At 38.3% G+C, this 24,510-nt stretch overlaps 1 protein-coding gene across 50 annotated transcripts in view; it reads left to right on the top strand.

The window, feature by feature from the left end:
* The first annotated feature begins 9,490 nt into the window (after positions 1–9,490).
* LOC311280687 (thyroglobulin-like) overlaps positions 9,491–24,510 on the top strand; it is a 44,211-nt gene continuing 29,191 nt past the window's right edge. For 20 of the 50 annotated variants that reach the window (XM_084393030.1, XM_084393047.1, XM_084393050.1 and 17 more), the window contains exon 1: positions 9,493–9,646. In XM_084393030.1, coding sequence (XP_084249156.1) covers positions 9,571–9,646 — 76 coding nt within the window. In that variant the 5' untranslated portion in view covers positions 9,493–9,570. Of the gene's footprint in view, positions 9,647–24,510 lie in introns of all 50 variants that reach the window. The other 30 variants (XM_084393025.1, XM_084393048.1, XM_084393017.1 and 27 more) reach the window with 3 other exon arrangements.

The following is a 24,510-nucleotide window of genomic DNA, read 5'->3' on the forward strand; positions in this document are numbered from 1 at the left end:
CCCTTTCATCGCTGCTTGCAGCTTTAATTTTTATTGTGTTTTATTAGTGACAAATTTGGGAAGAGGATAAATATTCCAAAACTGAAAATACAGTATGAGAATTAACTGCACAATTACTAGACATGTTTTCCTTGGATATTATAGGCCAATTTGCAAGCACAATTTGTAAAAAAAAAAAAAAAAAAAAATAATAATAATAATTGAGATGCTTCCAACTGTTGCTCTTGCATTCTTTCTTGTGGCACACCTGAATGAATGGCTCATTAAGTATGCGGGCCCCATTGTCTCCTCAGGTGTGAACCACTAAATATGCATGATGGTGTTGGATCGTTGACGCCCACTCAGAAAGTGGATCGTTGATGCCCACTTCCAAACAGAAAGTGTTTTGCAAAATTTTAATCAATGTACTGTGTTATGTGAATGATTAGGCAGGATGATTTTCACAACATTTTGAAGAAAAAACTCTAGGCGACAACATCCATTAGTCAAAAGTCTTATTGACTCATATTTAGTATCTGTTTTGTGGCCTTATTTCAGAAACTTTAGTTTTTTCAATAACCATGCATAAACATTATTCTCTCAAAAATGCAAACATGTACATTCATGTTGCTCACATATTATGGTAGCCCTGTTTGTGCTAAATAGAGTGTAATTACACCTTTTCCATTAATATGTTTATAAGCAACTGAAAAAAGCACAAATGTCAGGGCATGTCAGAACATCTCAAGGACCCCAAAAACACCTTAGACCCCTGAGGGTTAATATATACACTATCATTCAAAAGTTTGGGGAGAGTAAATATATATTTTTTAATTAATACTTTTATTCAGCAAGGTTGCATTCAATTTATGTTTTAAATTTCATCAAAGAATAAATAAAAAAAAAGTATCAGTTTCCACAAAAATATTAAGCAGCACAACTGTTTTCATCATTGATAATAATAATAAATTTTTCTTGAGCAGCAAATCAGCAGATTAAAAGGATTTCTGAAGGATCATGCAACTGAAGACTAGAGTAATGAAAATATTCAGCGGCATCTGCAGTCACACAAACATCATTTAGACTCTGGTCACTTATTGCCGACACGAGGCCAAAAGGGCAGGCCAGAAAGCAGAGGGTGAGCCAGGTAGATGGTGGTGTACGTTCAAGCCTCAGAGGACTTGGCTATGGTGTCAAACCCAGAAGGTGCCATTTTGGGCTTTGGTGCGTACCACCATGGCACAATTGTTTTGGAAAAAGGAGCGGAGAAGGGGGTTGCACGTATTGAGCTTAGTGAGAATTTCATCGAGATTATTGTCTCCGATGATTATACCAAGTGTATAATAGTGCAACAACAGCCTTCTAAGTGTATAGAGATTTAGGAACAGGAAGCTAATGCTGAATGCATAGTTGTGCAGGAAAATGATGCCAGTAGTGACTGTATTGTAGCTCCAGAACAGGATGCTTGTTACATATTACAAGGTCAGGATGGTCTAAGTTCTGTGGCAGAGACTGTAGAAATAGAGACAGGGCTGTGATACTAAAGTGTTTCATTTTAAAACATAAACTCTTCACATTATGTCTCACACCAAAGAAAAAACAACCGTTGTGAAATAAATGTATAAGCTATGTTGAATTTATGTCTTGTTGTTCTTTGATTCTTAGATGGGTTATCAGTAAATATTGACTCCTGTGCGCAGTGGACCTTGTTTCATCACTGTTTATACAGACATTGCACAAGTGCATCAGCAAAACACAGCTGTGTTGGGAAATGAGCTAATGCAAGAGGAAATCAAATTTTATACTTGTATCTGTTACGTTGCAAATTATCACATCTTTCACATGTCAACTGTTAAAGTAAAATACCATGTACGTACTTTTCATATAAATACATAATGATTATTATTAGAGAAAACGATAAGCAGTAGATACCCAGTAGATAAGAGCTAATGGAGCTCTTCAGCTACATAAAGAGGGTCATCATTTCAAGATGAAAGCTGTCATGATTCCTGTCTTGTGTCTTGTCATTGGTTAATCGTCTGATTATTGTTCACAGGTGGCCCTTGTCTTGTCGTTAGTCTTGTGTATTTAAGCCCTCTTGTTTGCCCTGTGTCTTGGTCTAATATTGCATGTTTGTCCAGGTTCTGGTCTTTGTTTCCAGTTTCCAGCCTTTGTTTAATGGTAATCATAAACAGGTAATCATAAAACCCCCATATATACAAACATCCTGTCATAAACAGATATCATAAAAACATAAATCAAGGGGTCATAAATCATTTTGACACAAGCTAGAGCATATTTCTACTGTCATCCTATCCCATTTAGACTGCAAAAATGTTCAGAATGTGCTGTGACGTGAATATGTGTTTGTTTCTCACCAAATCCTCAGCCATAGACTGAACGCTGACATTGATGGACAGGCTTGCGAGTTGAGGAGGGTTTTGAAACTCTATAGAAAGTGCCTAGATCCATTGGCAGAAGGTCATCCTTAGAGATGACGCTAGTTTCTGTTCGGCACACATAAACACAGAACTGGTCTTTAAACGCAATATGAACCATATCTATCTTTTACCTTATACTTCTAAGAAGGTTTGACTAAATAAATACTTGCTTGTTTACACAATTGGTTTCATAGTACAATTCTCATGTCCCAGCTGCCCACACAAAACAAGATGGTATTTTCTGGTTTTCTCTCTGTAGTATTGATTTTTAGCTCAATAATCAATAGATCTGATCAACACAGTTATGCTCTGTCATGCCTAAACAGACCTAAAAAATATAACAGACTCAAGCAGGTCTCTTTGGGCCTCTCTGAGGCAACACTCACTAGCTTCAAAGGAGTCCATTTGGTGTGAGATACTGCATCATTTAACACTGTACTTATGAAATAAAAATACAGAAGAGTAAAGTCTTCTTTAGATTTATTAAACATCAGTCATTTGGAGCTTTCTCTCAGGTCAGAGTCTAAGCTTCTTTTCAGATGAATTATTGACTTGTCTGGATCACTATCTCTGCTCTGTGAAGGCTTGATAAACTCCCTTTTGCTGTCAAACCTCTCTAATGATTCTGATCAGTTCCCATGAAAACCAGAAAAACATGAAGAGACAGTGGAGGACGCAGCCGCATGCTAAGGACATGTAGTGGGTTTGCTTAAGTATACCATTGGGTCGTTCTCCTCCAGGTCATAGACTCTTGAAGCGAACGCAGCAAAAGGAAGATCCAGACTGTTTGTCGTCACCTGGAGTAACACATGTACACAACACGTCAGAATGCATTTTGCAGGCATGGCCCACCTTCGTTAAATTAATTTATTAAAAAAAGTGGACGGATTGTGGCATTGGTACTAGGTCAATCATTAGAGGGGATTGCGAGGTGCCATTTAGGCAAACATCTTTTGGACAAAAAGTTGTCTGTAATAGGGAGTAATTATTGGAATAGCTTACCGCACTCAATAAGACAGTGTTCTATATATTAAACATCACCTTAAAAAAGTGGCTTATGTTGAACCAGGTGTGTAAAAAGTTTACTTAGACATTTTAAATAATGTGTTTGGGTTTTTTGTCTATTAGTGTTTTATGTATATTTGAGTATGTGTCCTTGTATGTACCTGCCTAGGGACTATGGATGTTAATTAGCAATGTTGCTATAATCCAGTTTATTTACATTTTGTATTTTATACTAATGTTCATTAACATGCATTGTCCCTATCAAATAAATAAACAAATGCTATTTTTTTACCTCTCACTAAACATGAAAGTTGCATTATTCTCTGTGTATACTGCACTTATCAGTAACATTTTATATATCATATACTTATATATGTTATTAGCAAGTCTTGGCTTATGAATATAAAAAAAAAGCATGCTTAACCCCCTGAGGTCGGCGGTATCGCCGGCGTGATCTGCTCGCTTTTTTTTATCAGTGTAAAAGAGACTCATAAATACTCTGTTGACTTTGATTTTCCATAGGAGTTTCATACATCAATCGATCCTGTTAAGTGTGTATTTTTTTGTGTATACTCACAATAAAAACAAAGTGTTGTGCTTTTTGCCAAATAAAGAAAAATAAACACGAAGCGAGTTCTGCCTTCTCTCTGCCAGTGAAGTCCATTCTGAAACGCGTCCGAAAATGAACCATAACTCAGCGAATACTCAGTCACACAGGCACACAGGCATGAAGCTTGAATTCTCTTCTTTTAAATGAAGTAATTTTTATAAAAAACAAATATTCTCAGTTTATGCAATCTGTATGAAAAGAGAAAGATGTCAGTCGTTCTCATCTCAGCTCATTAAGTTTTAATGTGACTCCGCCCACGGCGAGCGCATGCTATTCAAACGCAAATGATTGAGGCAATCCACACAAACCTGTGAACGCCCCCATATCAGCTCGAGAAAACACATCAAGCTTATTCAGATCATTGTACTTGTTTACACCATCTCGCTGCGCTGTGAGGAATACTATCGTAATAATAATAATGGAAAATGTACCTCAGAAATGCTGGTATTTCGAGGAACAGATGCAGCTGAGCTGAGGAATACTGTAGTAAGTTTTTTTTTTCATTCTCAAGTGAATCGCGTTTCTGTGTGTGAATGAATGAACGGCAGAGATGCGCGCCGTTTACCACAGCTCGCAAAAAGAATGAATGTTTCGCTTTTAGCAAACTGTATTGCTATACTGAGTAAAAATCGACTGAAATATGTTGAAATAAAATGTATTTGTATAAGCAACGTATTAAACTGCAAATTAACATTTATTTACATTTACATTTACATTTAGTCATTTAGCAGACGCTTTTATCCAAAGCGACTTACAAATCAGGACTAAATTAAGCGAGTCATCATGAAGAGGCAAAAACAACAACAACGCAAGAAGTGTTCAAAATACGAAGTTTTTATTTTTATTTTTATTTTTTTATGAGTTTAGGTGCTCATGGAAGAGATGGGTTTTCAGCTGTTTTTTGAATGTTGTCAGGGATTCAGCATTCCGGATGAGGGTGGGGAGAGTGTTCCACCAGCATGGAACTGTGAATGAGAATGATCTGGAAAGTGATTTTGTGGCTTTCTGTGATGGAACCACGAGACGTCGCTCGTCGATTGATCGTAGGCGTCTGATAGGGATGTAGGCTCGTAGGAGTGAGTGAAAGTAGGAGGGAGCTGAGCGTGTGATAGATCTGTAAGCAAGCGTCAATGCCAAACCGTCAAATTTATGTTTCTTATAATAAAAACGAAAGACCTATGTTACAGACATATGAAAGACAACATTTCGTTGATTAGTTTTGGATAGATTATACATTTTTACTGTAAAATATCTGCCACCTCAAATAAACTTTTGTTTGCCAATTTTTGCTCATATGTTAAATATAGTATGTTTTGTCAAAAATAAAGTAATCAAATAATATGTTATAGTGTTTATTCCAATGTAGCCTAGGCTATATTCAAGTAATGAATCCTTAACTTTGAAATATGTATGATAAAATGTATACTTTAGTTTTTACAAAGAAAGATTACACTTGAATTGTTGTTGTAATTGTAACCTTTTTAATAAAAAAATATATATATTTACAAGGTAGATGTAAACAAACTATTAAAAGGCAAATATAAGCCCTTTCTTTAAATAATTTTTATTGTTTTTTATAAAGTGACAAATTTGGGAAGAGGATAAATATTCCAAAACTAAAAAATACAGTATGAGAATTAACTGCACAATTACTAGACATGTTTTCCTGGGATATTATAGGCCAATTTGCAAGCACAATTTGTAAAAAAAAAAAAAAAAAAAAAAAAAAAAAAAATTTAGATTTAGATGCTTAATTTAAATTTAGATGCTTCCAACTGTTGCTCTTGCATTCTTTCTTGTGGCACACCTGAATGAATGGCTCATTAAGTATGCGGGCCCCATTGTCTCCTCAGGTGTGAACCACTAAATATGCATGATGGTGTTGGATCGTTGACGCCCACTCAGAAAGTGGATCGTTGACGCCCACTTCCAAACAGAAAGTGTTTTGCAAAATTTAAATCAATGTACTGTGTTATGTGAATGATTAGGCAGGATGATTTTCACAACATTTTGAAGAAAAAACCCTAGGCGACAACATCCATTAGTCAAAAGTCTTATTGACTCATCTTTAGTATGTGTTTTGTGGCCTTATTTCAGAAACTTTAGTTTTTTCAATAACCATGCATAAACATTATTCTCTCAAAAATGCAAACATGTACATTCATGTTGCTCACATATTATGGTAGCCCTGTTTGTGCTAAATAGAGTGTAATTACACCTTTTCCATTAATATGTTTATAAGCAACTGAAAAAAGCACAATGTCAGGGCATGTCAGAACATCTCAAGGACCCCAAAAACACCTTGGCGTTGTTCATGGTGGCGTACGTTCAAGCCTCAGAGGACTTGGCTATGGTGTCAAACCCAGAAGGTGCCATTTTGGGCTTTGGTGTGTACCACCATGGCACAATTGTTTTGGAAAAAGGAGCGGAGAAGGGGGTTGCACGTATTGAGCTCAGTGAGAATTTCATCGAGATTATTGTCTCCGATGATTATACCAAGTGTATAATAGTGCAACAACAGCCTTCTAAGTGTATAGAGATTCAGGAACAGGAAGCTAATGCTGAATGCATAGTTGTGCAGGAAAATTATGCCAGTAGTGACTGTATTGTAGCTCCAGAACAGGATGCTAATAGTTGTTACATATTACAAGGTCAGGATGGTCTAAGTTCTGTGGCAGAGACTGTAGAAATAGAGACAGGGCTGTGATACTAAAGTGTTTCATTTTAACCTGTTAACCGTTGCCAGTGCGCCCGCGCTCTGAAGCGTTATTTATTTATTTAATTCAAAATTACTATCAGATTTAATGTTATACCTTGACAAACTATACATAATTAAAAAGATATAATACTCAAGTTTCAGTATTTGACCACTATTGTATTCTGAGAAACTCATAGTGACAGTTGTCTTAATTTGTGTCAGGAGTTATGAAATGAAAAAATGAGTCGATACCTTTAATATGAATTATGCGCGTCAGCCGCTTTCATTCATAAAAAACTCTGTGCTGTCGTCATGACAGCGATACACAAAACAACGTCCTTCAGGGCTTTAGCTCAAAAATGTGCAGATTTGGAGAAATATTGATAGATTCTCATAGATTTACATCATATTTCTATAGACAGGAATAATATTTATTGAATTTATACCCAAATGCGTCGATGTAATCTTTATGAGCATTTGGTATTCTGATACTGTGTTTTTTAATTCATACCAATAGCCTGAGGGCGCTACATGCACAATAATAGTCCATATATGGAACATGAAGAAGAGCCATGATCATGTGACATTCCAGGACGTCACTGATACACACAAAGCTAACAAGAGATCGCGCTGTAACATGCAGATAAAGATGGTTTGAAGACAATAAAGATGATTGCACTGATATTTGAGTTACCTGTGTTTTTCAAGCCATGCCAGGTATTTTCATAATAATAGATTATATTTATAATGTAATGCTAATCTATATAGACTATCATTGTGCAGAACACTATCCAATAGTATATTTTCTGTCTGACTTTTTTATCTGAAGCCAAATTAGATCACAGAAGATTATTTAAAATACTCAACGTGCGTTAAAAATTAAGTTTAGAGCACAAACATGGTTTTAATCTCATAAATTGTCGTGTATTGATGGTGTGCTAAGCTAACATGCTAGCTAGCCCTAGGTGCACCTGCTACCTAGAAGTTATACTTATATTATTTTTTGAATGCTACCTGAAATGTGTCTTTATTCAAGAAATGCATTTGATACAGTTTAAAATGTGAGGTAAACTTTGAGAAAAGAAATTAGGGACTGAAACCCTATGAATAGCCTGTGAATAGCCAGTCGTTAGTTATAATGCAGACAAAAGAAATGCATATTTCGAGCCATAACCAGGCTGGAGAGGTGTGAATGTGTGCAGGAGAGACTGAGACTGAATGGCGATCGTTTGCACCACAAAACAATACAGACAATAATACTGGATAGATGGTTAGAAGATGACAATAAACATCAGTAGCATTTTAGCGTCAAATCAAAATAAAGTCATTTGACATGGTCTTGAAAAACATTTAACTAAATACAGAGTTTTGGACTTATTATCTTCAGATTTTAAACATAGAATGTTTAGACATATGGCTTTAGCTGTAGTGCATTTCTAGATTGCTACAGTGCCAACTTCAATTTTATTTTCATGTTTCATAAAAATTTATTTCTAATAACTTTACAAAACTTTGAAGCTCTTTATAACAATTTTTTGTCATTATGACAATAATTAATTCTACATTTACAATAAACTGCCAGGTGTCAGCTTTCAAATGAGATCATACTTGTGCTTTTAGTGCAAAGGGTTCATGAACTGTATCTGTTTCAGTTTGGGTATGTCATTTCTGGGGATTTTTCAAAAGTGGGGTTGCAGCTTAACAGGTTAAAACATAAACTCTTCACATTATGTCTCACACCAATGAAAAAACAACTGTTGTGAAATAAATGTATAAGCTATGTTGAATTTATGTCTTGTTGTTCTTTGATTCTTAGATGGGTTATCAGTAAATATTGACTCCTGTGCGCAGTGGACCTTGTTTCATCACTGTTTATACAGACATTGCACAAGTGCATCAGCAAAACACAGCTGTGTTGGGAAATGAGCTGATGCAAGAGGAAATCAAATTTTATACTTGTATCTGTTACGTTGCAAATTATCACATCTTTCACATGTCAACTGTTAAAGTAAAATACCATGTACGTACTTTTCATATAAATACATAATGATTATTATTAGAGAAAACGATAAGCAGTAGATACCCAGTAGATAAGAGCTAATGGAGCTCTTCAGCTACATAAAGAGGGTAATCATTTCAAGATGAAAGCTGTCATGATTCCTGTCTTGTGTCTTGTCATTGGTTAATCGTCTGATTATTGTTCACAGGTGGCCCTTGTCTTGTCGTTAGTCTTGTGTATTTAAGCCCTCATGTTTGACCTGTGTCTTGGTCTAATATTGCATGTTTGTCCAGGTGCTGGTTTTGTTTCCAGTTTCCAGCCTTTGTTTAATGTTTGTTTTGTTAATAAAAGTTGCATTTGGGTTCATTTCAACTTGCCTCCAGGATTACATTGTTACAAAAGCAATTTCTTTTGATTAGTAACAAAGATGCATCTACTCTTAAATAACAAATTATGGAGGAGCACTGTGTAAAATATTGAATCTAGTTTTTTTTTTTTTTTTCTGAGTTTTGTTATAATATAAATATTATAATTTGTATAATATGTTCTCACAGTTGAATTCACATAGTTTTGGAGATATGAAGTTATCTTGTTTTCATTAAATATGTCTGATTCATGTTCATCAGAAAGCAAAGAATGTTCCACGTTGATATAAGTGGTCTGATACAGAAGAGATAGGCTATTTTTGACACTTTGTTCTCTTTGAACTCGGGTAGTTCAATATTAACTTGATGACTCCAGTAACTGCAGCTCTGAGCTTTTCTAACTGAGTGTGTGGGATATATAATGAGATGCTGCAAGTTTTTTTTCAGTATTACAGACTCAGTCAGCCACAAGAATGGGAGCAAAACCAGCGCCTCTCCTTCTCTCCCTGCTTCTCGGACAAGTTCTCCATCTCACGTTGTGTCATAACGGTAGGAATTTACTAAGATTTCTCTGCCTTTTGACTAATTAGGCCATAACAAATGTATTCTAAGATAATACATATTTTAACCCTCTGGGGTCTAAGGTGTTTTTGGGGTCCTTGATGTTTTGACATGCCCTTACATTTGTGCTTTTTTCAGTTGCTTATAAACACATTAATGGCAAAGGTATAATAAGACTCTATTTAGCACAAACAGGGCTATCATAATATGTGAGCAACATGAATGTACATGTTTGCATTTTTGAGAGAAAAATGTTTATGCATGGTTATTGAAAAAACAAAAAATGACAATTTCTGAATTAAGGCCACAAAACACATACTAAATGTGTCAATAAGACTTCTGAATAATGCATTTTGTCGCCTAGAGTTTTTTCTTCAAAATGATGTGAAAATCATCCTGCCTAATCGTTCACATAAAACAATACATTGATTTAAATTTTGTAAAACACTTTTTGTTTGGAAAGGCAATATGCGGGTGGGCGTGATTCACACCTGAGGAGACAATGCCCCCGCATAATGAGGCTGCATACTTAATGAGCCTTTCATTCAGGTGTGTGACTGAGCCACAAGAAATAATGCAAGGACAATATATATATATATATATATATATATATATATATATATATATATATATATATATATATATATATATATATATATAATTGGTTCACAGTTGTTGTTGTTTTTTCCACAAATTGTGCTTGCAAATTGTATAATATCCAAGGTAAACATTTCTAGTAATTGTGCAGTTAATTGTTCTCATACTGTATTTTCAGATTTGGAAAATATTCTCTACCCAAATGTGTCACTAATAAAGCATAATAAAATTATTTAAAGAGAAGGATCATATTGACCTTTTAAGATTGTGTTTACATCTATCCTTGTATGTGTATATATATATATATATATATATATATATATATATATATATATATATATATATATATATATATATATTACTAAAAAGGTTATACAATTACAACAAAATTTAAAATTGTAACAATATTTCCAGTGTAATTTTGCTTTGTAAAAACTAAAGTATACATTTTATCATACGTAATTCAATTCATATGAGCAGAAATTGGCAACATTATAAGCTTATTTGATGTGGCAGTATTTTAAAGTAAAAACTTTATAATCTATCCGATTTTGTAGTCGATTTTTACTCATCTCAGTATAGCAATAGAGTTTGGTAAAAGCTGTTCATTCATTCACACACAAAAACGCGATTCATTTTTAAACAGTATTTGTGCCAGCTGTAGTAGCTCCACAACAGCGCATATCTGTGCGTTCATTCATTCACGCTCAGAAACGCGATTCATAAAACAGTCTTTTGCGTGTACAGACACTTGCGATTAGAACAAAGCAGATATAGAACTGACCTATTCCTCAGCCGGATCCCTTTGCTCCTCGAAATTAAACTTCCAGAACTTCTGAGGTAAATTTTCCAGGATTATTATCAAGATAGTATTATTCCTCACAGTGTCGTAAAGTACAGTCTGAAAGTGAACTCGCTTTATTATTATTACACTTGTTATTTATAAACATGTTAATGGCAAAGGTGTAAATTCACTCTATATAGCACAAACAGGGCTACCATAATATGTGAGCAACATGTATGTAGATGTTTGTATTTTTAAGAGAATAATGTTTATGCGTGGTTATTGAAAAAAATTTAAATGAAAGTTGCTGAAATAAGACCACAAAACTCATACTAAATATGTGTCCACAAGACTTTTGACTAATGGATGTTGTCGCTTCGAGTTCTGGCTTCAAAATTATGTGAATAATCGTTCACATAAACGATTGCTTTATCGTTCACATAAAACAATACATTGATTTAAATTGTGTAAGACAGGTTTTGCTTGGAAAGCCAGTATGCGAGGGGGGCGTGAAGGAGGAGTAGTTTACACCTGAGAATACAATGTCCCACCCATTATGGGTAATGACTTGCATAATGAGCCATTCATTCAGGTGTGACACTGACTGAGCCACAAGAATGAATGCAAGGACAAAAGATATATTTAGAAGAAGACTTATATTGACCATTTAAGATTTTGCTTACATCTATCTTGTAAATATGTTTAGCTATTTTATTAAAAAGGTTACAATTACAACAATAATTACAATTTCAACAATATTTCAAGTGTACTCTTTCTTTGTAAAAAAAATGATTATAGGCCTACATTTTATCATATGTATTCATTATTGAATATAGCCAACATTGGAACAGCTAACATCTTAGTTGATGACTTTATTTTTGACCAAATTTTATATATATATATATATATATATATATATATATATATATATATATATATATATATATATATATATACATGTTGTGGCAGGATTTGTGAATCTTGATAGGTATTTTGAACGTACAAACACACTTCCAGATACATATGCACGCACACACATACATGGAAGCCCGAAGCGCAGAGGACGGAAAGGACGCAAGAATGCCCATATACGGGAAACAGCAACGTTACCAAAAACCCCCTCAGAGACAATGGATGGTTGATGTCGCAAGTCTCGGTCATGAGACTGAGTTCCTCTGGAAAAAACCCAAGAAACTGCATTGGAACAATGTACCCAGTTCCGTATAAATATGACCGCATTTTTACAGTTAAGGGCTGCATTTTTGATTGAGATGTCGATTGCATCCCTAGAGGGGAATCAAATCTCTTCTAATATAATCCTGGCTGAATTTCTTTTGGTTTGAACTGCTCTGCTGTATTATTGTAACTTGGTAAACCTCGGATGAGAACAAGTTCATATTTACTCGAATTGCTTGAACTGCTGATAAGGTACTTAGTCTTTGTAATATTCACTCATACAGGACTGCCCTGTTGAGATTGAATAAGCTGAAGTTTTATATCCTGTAACATTTTCTTTTTGATTTGCTACAAGTATTGATTTTTGTATTAACAGTGTTTTAATCTTTTGTATAAATAAATTTTTATTTCTAAAGACAATCACTGTCTTACTTAAGTCTTACTTCAGCTTTTACAAACAGTTCTAATAGCAATAGACAGAGCAATATATTAATCCTATCAAAGATAACAAGGGTTCCAAGAGCGATTCTGCTGGAAGGTAAGCATAAATTTAATTCATATGTCTAGTTAGTAATGTTTATTATTGTTTCCTTGGGAGCGTAGGGACTACACCTAGATTTACTGGTATAAATGATAACAAGCAAGTTGAGGGAATAATTCCTATTCTAACCTGACAGCAAAAGATCACCTAGACACATTGATACTAGGGGTTAATCAGGAACGTGAAAGCAATACCAGATCTCACAACATGGGGGCTCGTCCGGGATTGGGTCAATTTTTAATTGCCCAATAATACCCAAAAGAACCTAAGGGGATAATAGTTTAAGTACTAAGACAACGGCTAAATCCAAATGCAAAATAATGTCTCCATAGTGCTTTGAGGAAGTTACAGGAACAGATACTTCCTCCTAACCATAGAAAGTATCACGGGGACGCCTGAGATAAGGTTTCGTGGTTAGGCACAGCAGGGGTAACAAAAGATCTCGAGGACAGCGCTGTAGAACCACAGAGTATCTAAACTAGGAGCCTCATATAAAAGAGATAGTTACCAAAAAAGCCTCGGAGGAGTAAACAGATTCACACAGTCATGGAAAAGATAACCAAAATTACTTTGCTATCACAAGATCAATTATCTAAAAGATTAAAAGGACTGGACTGAGTTAGAAATGGTGGCTAAATTGAAGAAACTAGCTCCTGAACTGCCGGGCTCCCAGGTGATAGCCAGTTGGGGATCAGAGACTGATGGGACGGAGCTATCTAAATTTGCAGCTAGATATGACAGGGAGTGCAAAAGGAGGAAGAAGTTGAAGGAAACACAAGGCCAAAATAAAAGCAGGCCAGTAGAGGGGGTTAGAGTCAAGCAGAAGACTGATTTTAAGAAGTTTAACCCCAAATATAGTGAGGGAAATAAAATAAAACCTCAGAGAAATGATTTCTCAAAGAGTGTAGATAAGAGACCTAAACCACAGACCAGAAAAGTGCAAGATAGAAAGCCGGATAAAAATAATAAATGTATTGAACCGGACGTATGGGCAAAAATGACTGAAGAACAGAGAAAAGCCCATATGGAGAAGAGAAACAAAAAAGCAGAACTGAGATTAGAAAGAACACGTACTGTCAAAACCAACAAAACAGAGAGAGAGAAAAAACAATAGGATGTAAAAGCTCCAGGAAAAGCGACCATTGCTTCTAGTTTAGTGGAAGAATCAGAAGACCAAGAATTTTTTATTAATTATAATGGTATCAGATTTTTATTAGACACGGGAGCTGAGGTAACGACCGTAACACAATTACCTGAGGGGGCAGTTAAGTTAAAAGGAAAATATCGGGTATACGGTTTTAGTAATGAAATGGAGCCAGTGACCAGAGATAGGTATTATTGGCAAGGTTTACATTGCATACTGGACAGCTCGAATTTGATGTGTCTAAAAGATGCCATTCTCGTTAAAGAGATGAATGAAGGAATTACTGATTCTGACAGAATGATTAGATGGCTTAAACCGGTCGACCTGGAGTCAGAAATGAATAGGGTTATAAACGAGACCTTATTACCAAAAGTAGAGTTAAGAAAATTGTTGGACAAATATAAAAATCATTTTGCAAAAAGTAAAAATGATTGCGGAAAATTGTCCGACAAATATGAACATACCATTGTAGGGGAAATTCCGGTGCCACAGAGACAGTACCCTCTAAATAAATCAGCATATAAGGAAATACGAGAAACAATAAATGAATTATTGAAAAAAGGAGTAATTAGTATAGGAGAAAATTGTCCTACTAATTCCCCGATTCAGGGCGTGGCCAAGGGGGACGGCTCATGGCGCCTGGTTTCGAACTACAAAGCTTTGAATAAATTAACGGTACCTGATACCAGGTATTTGATAAATGCACGGGATGTGACGAATGGTCTTAGTGGTGGTAAGATATTGTCTAAAATCGACCTAGCTAATGGATTTTGGTCAATACCATTGGCAAAGGAGAGTCGAGGGCGGACCGCCTTCACCTTTGAGGGCAGACAATTAATTTATAATCGTTTATCTCAGGGATTACGTAACGCTCCTAACGTTTTCCAGGCCGTAATCCTAGATGTCCTTGAAGGATTGCCAATTTCCGTTTATATAGATGATGTACTCATAGCCACCCAGACGGTGGACGAAGACATGAAGGTTCTGACAGAAACCATAAAAAGGTTAGCAGACGCTGGTTTCCTCCTGAATCTGAAAAAATTAGAGTTGGGAAAGGAAAAAGTTGATTTTCTAGGTTTCGAAATATCAGGTGAAGATAGAGGCATAGCTAAATCAACTCAAGAAAAATTAACAGAATTGAAAAATAAGAAGATAACGAATCTAAAGGAATTGTAAAGTCTGCTAGGGAGATTGAATTTTGTAAGTTAGTCCAAAACGTGGGTTCGTGGAAAAAAGCCCATGTTAATAAGCTGCCATTGGACGCATAATGGGCCCGAGGGATCGTAGGGTGAATTTGGATGACAAATGCCCACAGACTTGGTGGGAAGTGGGCCTTTTGTGATAACCCCCCAATTCACGGATCACAACCCACTTGCCACGGGACTGGGGTTATTTGGACACCTCTAGTGGGCGACAGAGAGCATATTGCCCCCAGGACCACCCCCCCCCCCCATCCCACTAACCCACTATTTGTCCAATAACCCACTATATTGGGCAAATGCCCCTACCGCTATGCCTTTTAAATGGGCCGTGGGACGGCCCCCGTACGCAGACGGAGGGTCGTGGTACCCCGATACTTCAGATTCCGACTCTCCAGGGGCCCCTGACGCGGGGCCCCGAAGCGTGGGGCCCTAGGGCCTTTGCAAAAAATCGCCCCTCCCCCACCATCATATGCTTTTGATATGTCGCTCGGGACGGGCCCTGGGGCCACCGTGCCGAATTTGGGGCCCCTGGGACCATTCTATAAAAATCCCACTCGCCCATTAAATGAATGGGTTTTCCACCGTGGTTTCGTGGACGCCGCTTCCGAAGGGCCGATCGACTAGGGGGCGCCATTTTCCGACTCGCCACGGCCCCCTGGTGCGGGCGGAAAAGTTTGGTGGCCCTGGGACCTCGTTCAGGGGCCGAAAGGTCAAAAAAGGGGCCCCCGTGTCTGTCGTGTGGCAGAGATTAGGGTTAGAGGCTGACAACGTTTTGCCTTCGCTCAAGGGCCCGGTGCTTTCGGTGCGTCGCTCGGTGCGGGCCCAGGGGCCACCGTGCCGAATTTGGGGCCCCTGGAACATTTCCATCAAAATCCCACTCGCCCATTAAATGAATGGGTTTTCCACCGTGGTTTCGTGGACGCCGCTTCCGAAGGGCCGATCGACTAGGGGGCGCCGTTTTCCGACTCGCCACGGCCCCCTGGTGCGGGCGGGAAAGTTTGGGGCCCCTGGGACCTCGTTCAGGGGTCGCGAGGTCGAAAAAGGGCCCCTCGTCCGCGAACCCGCTACGCCGTCAAATGGCCCGTGGGACGGCCCCCGTGCGGAAACGCAGGGTCGTATCACGTCGAGATTTGATATTTTGACTCTCCAGGGGCCCCCGACTCACGGCCCCGAAGTGTGGGGCCCTAGGACCTTCCTGAAAAAAGTGTGCCACTTATAACCAACTTTCACTCAAAAGGCTCTTAGGTTACATGAGTGGAGGAGGCACAAGGCCGAGATTAGGGTTAAAAGGGCGGGAAAGTGTTGCCTTCGCTCTAGAGCCTAGCGCCTTTGGTATGTCGCCGGTGACCTCTCGACCCCTGGGACAAAACGGCTCGTATCTTGGCAGCGTGAAGACGCAGAGAGCTGAAACTCGGGTGAGGGTATCCCGCGGGGACCCTCTCCTGAACGCAAGAGTCACGGGCCCCCGGGGACGCCACCTCACCTTCAAAAAGTGGCTTCGTGGGATGATCCCACGTAGCATTTATCCCATTGTAAAAATTGTGGGTTCGTGGACGGTGGAATTATGGGATGGGACTTGGTGCTATCACCTTCTAACAGAATCCAGAGTTTCAAGAAGATCAACGGGACAATTGGGGCAACGGGACTTTTTCCCAAAATAGTGGGTTTATGGACATATAGTGGGTTCGTGGGACGGGGGCGTGGCCTGGGAGTGGGGGGGGGGTCAACGGGACGTTTGCGCCATATAGTGGGTTATTGGACAAATAGTGGTTTCGTGGGACGGGGGGGGGGTCCGCCCACAACAGTGGTCAAACGGACAAATAGTGGGTTAGTGGGACCGGTCACGCGTGGCGCCCCACCCAGGACGAAGGCCGAACTGCTTCCGGGGGTCTAGGACAACGGGGGCCTCCCGTCGGGCCCCCGAGGGCGCTGGGGCCCCTCGCGCCTGCCCGCGTGGGTCGGGCGCCCGGGCGCGGTCGGGGTGCGGCGTCGGCCGGCCCCCCAAAAATTTCGGGGGGCCGGCGCGCTCGTCCGCGGACCACCGTCCGCGAACCCGCTCTCCAATGGTGGAATGGACGTTTTTTTCGGTCTTGGACTAGCTAGAGAGATTTAATACCCGGTTACAGTGCCAAAGCAAAAATGCTGTATAAGGCCACTTCAGGTGGTGATTTTCAATGGGACGACAACCTAGAGAAAATCAAATGTGAAATTATAGAAATGGCTTTAAATTCTGGAAGAATTATCAGAAGAGATCCTGATAAGAACCTTATAGTCAAAATTGTTAATACACCCGAGGAGATGGAGGTCGTATTATACAATGAAGGTAATAGTAAAAGTCCAGTGATGTTTATCTCTCATGAAAAACCAGCTACTCAGAGACATCAAGAGAATTTGTCAGCAGTAGATATATTAGCCACGATAGCAAGAAATTTGCTAACCATTAAATCATTGGCTGCCGAAAAATCTATTATTTTCATAGCTAAAAGTGAAGGTATTGAATTGTTAGCCAGAGAAGCTAAGAATTTAGTGAATGAAAATAAGCGTGTTCACACTTTTACTTGGTCTAAATGGACTAAACTAATCAGTGACAATCAGATAGAATTTAGGCATGAGAAAACTCCTAAAAAGGAGAAAAAGACTTTGATAAACCCAGCACATTTGTGCTACTTTACTGACGGAAGTTCAGAGAAAGGACAGACGTGGTGGGGTTTTCTGGTTAAGCTGAGGGGTAAAATTATTCACAGAGAAAAAGGAAGATTAGAGGACGACAAAAGTGCACAGGAAGCTGAAGTTACTGCAGTTGCTAAGGCATTAGCACACATGAGAAAGAATAATCATATAGACTGTTTGTTAATAACAGATTCTGAGTATGTGTATCTTGGATTGGTTGAACACCTGGAAAGGTGGGAACAAAATAATTTCTTTAATGCTAAAGGCAAGCCATTAGCGCAGGTGGAACTGTGGAAGAGCATAAGTGAAAATTACAAGGTTATGAAACCGACAGTGTTGCATCAGTCCAGTCACACAGTTCAGACAACGCCTGCGGCAGTAGGAAACAAGGAAATTGACCAATACATACGCATACGTGCGGTAACTAAACAGAGTGAGGGGAACTTGCTGCAGAAACTGCATGATGAGCTGTTTCACCCTTCAACGACGTATCTTGCGAAATACTGTCAGCAGATGGGCCTACATGTCCAGAACTTGAAAACAAACTACCAGAAAATTAAGCTTAACTGTCCGGATTGTAGGAAAGTGATGACCAGTATATATCATGATTTTGGAAAATTCAAAACTGATAAGGAGAATGTTGAAATAAGCACAGACTTCGCTGGGCCTCTTTATCCAGCTACGAAAAGGAAGAACGTTTATTTCTTAATTATTGTGGATAACTGTTCTAACTTTACACAGATTTATCCGTGTCAGCAGGCAACAAGTGCGGTCGTTGTTAACAGCCTTAAGGACTGGATTAAATACCGAGGCGTTCCGGAATTCCTAAGAGGCGATAATGCTCATAATTTGACTGGCCATGAAGTAGAGAATTTCTGCAAAGAGCAGGGTATTACTTTAATTAAGGCAGTTCGTTATCAGCCAGCGTCGAATGGGATCGCCGAACGGGCTATAAAGTCGGCAAAAGAGTGGTTTGTCAAGAATCAAGGTGCAGGTGAATGGGACACTTTAATTAATCAATGTACTCATTTCCTTAATTATAGGGTCTCGAAGACCAATAGAGCTTATGAACCAGCCGACACAAGCAAAAACCCATTCACGGTAGGAGATAAAGTATTCATATTATTGAAACAAATACAGGGACGTTTTCGTAGCAAAACGGGAACTGAAGATAAAGTAGTTGAATTAACTTCAAATACAACTGTTAGATTAGAAGCTAACGGTATTTGGTCTATTAGAAATCTTGTGAAGAGCAAAGAATAATTTTTGGTAAACATGAGTAAAATGTACAGACCAAAAGTAAGTTTCCAGTCAGACACTAAGTGTCCAGCAGAGGGCACTGTTGTAGTGTGTAAAGACTTTAGTGACTCTTTCTTAATGAAGATGTGGCATAAGGATTGTGCACAATCCGTAGGAAACCTACTGACTGTGTGATCTGAACAGGATATTTGTCGCCTCTTATGGCAAGGGCCGAGAGAGGTCAGAGAAAGCCAATGTTGGCTTAGAAGTCAAATGACAATAATACCTAAGTGGTATTTTCCGGGCGGATCAATGGGATCGTGTTCGGTGGGAGACGTGAGCATTTGTGGATTATGCCGGTTGTCCAGACAACGCTGGTCAGTCTGGCAATATGAATTAACCACAGGGAATTGTGGTTGCAAAGCTTGCATAGACTGTAAGATTAAGTATAGTCTTAGAGGTCAAGAGTGTAAATGCACTCTGGACAGCCAAGGGCAACTAAGTAAGTGCCCTAGGTGTAAGTTAATGATGAGAAAACAATGGTTAAAGATTACAAGTTTGAAAGAAATTTGGCAGTCTAGAAAGACTGAAACAAGTCTCGGCTGTTTAATCTATGATAAAATTATGAGCAAATGGGAGGTGAATCCAATGGCTTTGGTCTGTGACAGCGAGAAAGCTTTCTTGTGGGACAGGCTGTTAAGCTCTGGAGGCCCTATGCCATTGGACTCAGATCCATTGTTGAAAGACAGTGTTTTGGATAAAACACTGCAAAGAAATACTGATTTAAACCTGTGAAAAAAGGTTGTGAGGGATCCTTCATATGACGATGGTTACTCAATTCAACTTAAAGAGGAAGGAGTGTATAGAGAGTTAAATGTGCATGACTTACTTGTTGAATTAATGACCAAAATGTCATTCAAGGAGGAATTTCCAATATACATGCCTAGGACGTATAGCCATTATGTAAGGGAAACCTCATTGACTGTCAGAGCGAGGTCACAACAGACCTTCTTAGGGACAGAAAAGGTTAAAGTTAAGCCAGATTCACAAGGGGCTAGTGAATTATGGCTGGTGAACGTTTTTCTTACCACAACCTCTGATTACTTAGGTATAGGTAAATCAATTGAGGGGGTTAAAGTGGAAAGGATAAACATCAAGAAACCTAATAAGCTGATCAGAATGGCCGCATGGATTAAAGGTCAGATAGGGAAAGCTTAGGAGGTTTTTGTGCATCTACATCTTTTTGTGTTTTTGAAAAGAGGAACTGGACTTAGGGGGAAGTATCAAGGATTGCTTCATGCCAGGAGTGAAGTTGGACTGTTACTGTTGGCCCTAATGGTGGTTCTGGTAGTATGTCTCTTTATTGTTGGATTTGGTATCACAGTAGAGAATCGAACAAATGAGGTAGGAGTAGCCTCCTGTTCTGTTGTTGAAAAAATAGTGAGGAAAATCTGTTATAGACAAACGGTGAAGTTTGATGGAACTAAATATGGAATAAAAAAAATCGAGATCATCGAAAATGATAAAACATATGTTTAAAGGATTTATAAAAGATATAGATAAGTCATTTTGGAACTGCACAGGTACAAAACGTATTAGTGCCAGTAAGGTGCCTAGTATTTATGGAAACAAAATTGTTAATAATAAAACTAGGTTGCGATGGAATTTCTTAAAAGGATATAATAGGACGCACGTTAAATTACAAGGCCTTAAGTATAATCTTTCGGATGTTTTTAATTTGACGTCTACTATGGTCATATATCGATTATGGGATACTCCATTGGTACGGATCTCAAAAATGGATGATTGGGATTGTTTAACTAAACAAATTGTCCCAATAGTGAAGAGATCTTGGCTTGGCAAGGATATTTCTGAAAAATCCATTGCCCTATCGATAGACGATAAAAGAAAGAGCAGTAGGCGGAGTGGAAGATCCGCGTCTTTAGGCTCGAAATATGTAATTAGTAAAAATACATGGAATAATTTGGATAACCGGAATCCAGTGCAACAAGGTTACTGGCCTAAGGGTCTGAACCCATATGTATTAATAATAGGTGTATTTAAAAATAGACCTAAGCCAGCTTATGTGGAATTAAAATGGGTGACATGTGAAAAACTGATAATGCCCATTGAGATGTGTGAAAGTCACAAGAAATGTCCGTTTCTGAAGAAAAATAAATTTCTAAGTGATATACCTGAGAATCAGTTCTGGTATGACATTGACAAGCATTGTATGTCGCCTTATGAAACAACTTCTGCATGGGTGTGTTACTTGAATGATACCTCGATTTGGAATGATAAAATTTTCGAGATGCATGGTGTCAATATTATTAAGCTGTGGCATGAGTGGATGGGCTTACAGGACCCAGATCATGACATGGTGAAAGCAGAAAGCAAACGTACGACATGGACCATTAATGACACCTTGTGGGCTAACGGGGTAGGTGGAAGTAGACTTCATCCAATCACGTTAGGTTATGCGGCCAGGCCAGGTCTGTCTCTGGACCTGGCGAATCATTCGGGAATACTTGACTATATTTTAAATAATATAACTGAACAGCAATATAGATCGGCGATTGTTCTGTATTGTATGGGCTGGTCCAAGTTTCTTAGAGTTACCCATACTAATCAAGGCATCTGGAAGAACCATAGTGATGCGATTAATAAGGGGACATTGAGATGGATTGGCCTATCGAATTTTTTGTACAGAATGTGGGATGTTTTTCCGGTTGCGATGGGATTAGATAAGATCAGTAATCGTACGATCACGTGGAGATCGTTTAATACGCGTAAAGCTGGTGATAACATATTCCCAATAAGAATTTCTTACAGGCATAATAGAACTGTGGGACTGAATAGTCACAATTTAGCTCATGGATATTGGAGTACAAAGTATTATATTCCAATGATGAAACCATCAGAACTGAAATATGGTAATTATAAAGTAATGATGGCTTCTTCGACATTTTATGTTAGAGCATCTAAACCGTACTCGCGGAACAGCCTGAGGCCGGAGAATTTTGATAATGATCAGGAAAAGATTAAATCAAGTTCATGGAATTTCTGAAGCCCCCCTAAAAAGGGCCTAGTGACGCCCCTGGACTCATGGAAGGTCAAAACGCCAGGAGCAAGGTTTAGTCCGAACATAACATGGATGCATGAGGAAGAACATGTTTTTTGTAGTTTTAAGGATCTAATGAGAATAGGAAATGTACCATATGATAACAGTGGAGCAGGGTACGACATTAGTTCTATTACTAGTGCAGCTCCATTGATGATGATTGCACAAAATCAAATCATGAAAAAATGCGCTTTCGCCAGACTGGTTAATAGCGCTTTAGAATTGAAAGGATTTTTTTACCCAATCGATGATTACGTCGAGGGATTTTCTATTCCAGCGTGGGTTTTTGTATTAGATCTGACTTCACAATTAAGTAAACCGAATAATGGGGATATTTTTACGGTTTATTGGAAAATACAGAAAAAAGCTATCTTATGGGTTGTAGAGAACGTCAAAGAGTTTGCAGTCTCTATTTGGGACCTGATAATGGAATCTTGGTACTACATACAAATAGTTGTTATAGTTCTGGCGATCATCATAGCGATAATTGTGATATTAGTGATGATTATTAAGTCAACGAGGGGCCTAGTCTGCAGGAAACTTTCGAAAGAGTTTGTGTCAGCAAAAGCTAGTGAGGAGCATGAGACCCTAACTTCCTCCATGAACAGAGAGTGAGAAGGAACCGGAGGTGTGACCTATTATAGCGACAGGGGCTATAAGGAGGTCTAAGGAAATGACAAGGTTACAGAACTTGACGGTTGCAGTCGGAAACTCTGACCATTTTTGATTGAAAATTTATGAGAAATATTAATTGGGACGATGGCAGGCAATAGCACCAATTCTACATGGCATTGCGACAAATCTCCGAAGGAGATTGTGAGTATTTTCTCTGTCAATATTTGGTTGATTTCCTATTGGATTACTGGAATATTAACCAGTCGCATGTCAGAACAAATTGTCTTGATGTGCTTAAGCCTGACCTTATACAATGTTACTAATGATTTTTCGTTAGTGTTAATTCTTGTTTCCCTATTAATTAAGGAGTTCTCGATTTTTTTAACTTTTCGGGATTGAAGGCATTATTGCGGTCATGATTTTTGCCGTTGCCATTACTGTGTATAATTTGGCACAGTGCTATATTAAATTGATTTGGCTTAAATTTGTAGGTTTGGGCTTGGCGTTCCTTACCTACACTTTTTTGATAATTATTAGTTATAGAAGAAATACAGTTTTAAGACCATTGGTGATAAAATTGGCGATACTGTATTTTTTAGTAATATTAATGGCGGGGAGTTCGAAGTATTTGAACGAACCAAAGTTATTTTTTCTGGGTATCCTGGTTGGAATAAATGATTATTCGTCTATGTTTAAATTGTTAGACAGATGTAGAAAATAAGTTAGTTATTTTAGACCATATAGAATTTAATGAGACTTGTTTAGTTTGTGTTACTTTTAAATAGTTGAATTATAGCTATTTTGGTCTAATTTGATTTTTTTTTTGCATGGATGATTTTTCATATCTTGTTTTATTGTCTTTGGTTTATTTTCGTTTTGATTTAACGAACTAGACACATTTTTGTAGTACACATAGTTGTAAAGAGAGAACCAATTTGTACTATTTTGAATAATTTCAGATGACTTCTGATTTTTGATTATTTTATTGGTGTTTATTTTCTTTTCTTTTTGACGGAAATAAGAGGGAAAGCAAAACGAAAAATTAATTACGTTTTGACATATGTATACAAAATGTGGTTATTTTTTATTTTTCTTGAATTTTTAACCTAAGGTACCTGACTGACGTAACGAAAATTGATTTGTTTGCTGTTCTGTTTTGTGTTATTGTATTAGGGTCCGGATGAGCGGAGAATTGCCAACAGACATGGGATATATAAAATATGTGATGAATGTTTGAAGGTTAAATGTTACCCTTTGAAAATTGAAGCTTACAAACGGGGTTGCTCTGAGTTTAACCTATGATGCAATGAGATTTATCATTGCGATGAAATGGCTGATCATCGACTTAGATGAAGCAATTGAATTACTGATTGGAAACAGGGAACGTGTGACCAAGACTACGTGCTGTGTTGACATTCAAACTTACCTTTGGAAGAATAAGGTTGTCTCGGGGTTCTGTACTAAACAGGTGCGCTCTGATGGGCGTATTACTTATTCTGTTATCGTTGATCCATTAGATCTGCTTGTGGCGCCTGACACAAGCCCGGTGGGAGCTGAGAGTGTTGGACGAGAGCTTGGCGGACAGTGGTTCCGAGCTGGCTCTATACCCAGAGGATCTAGTAAAATTGGATCAAGCCCCGAGGCATCGGGACTCGTTCAGGTGGAAACCTGTGTCCCAGCGGTGGTTCCGCAGGAGCATGGAGAGTCTGTTGGCTCAGCACGGGAGAGTTACGATGGGTTTCTTCCATCGGGAAAATGATTTA

This window comes from Rutilus rutilus (genome assembly GCF_951802725.1).
Source record: "Rutilus rutilus genome assembly, chromosome: 21".
In the NCBI taxonomy this organism is placed as follows: domain Eukaryota; kingdom Metazoa; phylum Chordata; class Actinopteri; order Cypriniformes; family Leuciscidae; genus Rutilus; species Rutilus rutilus.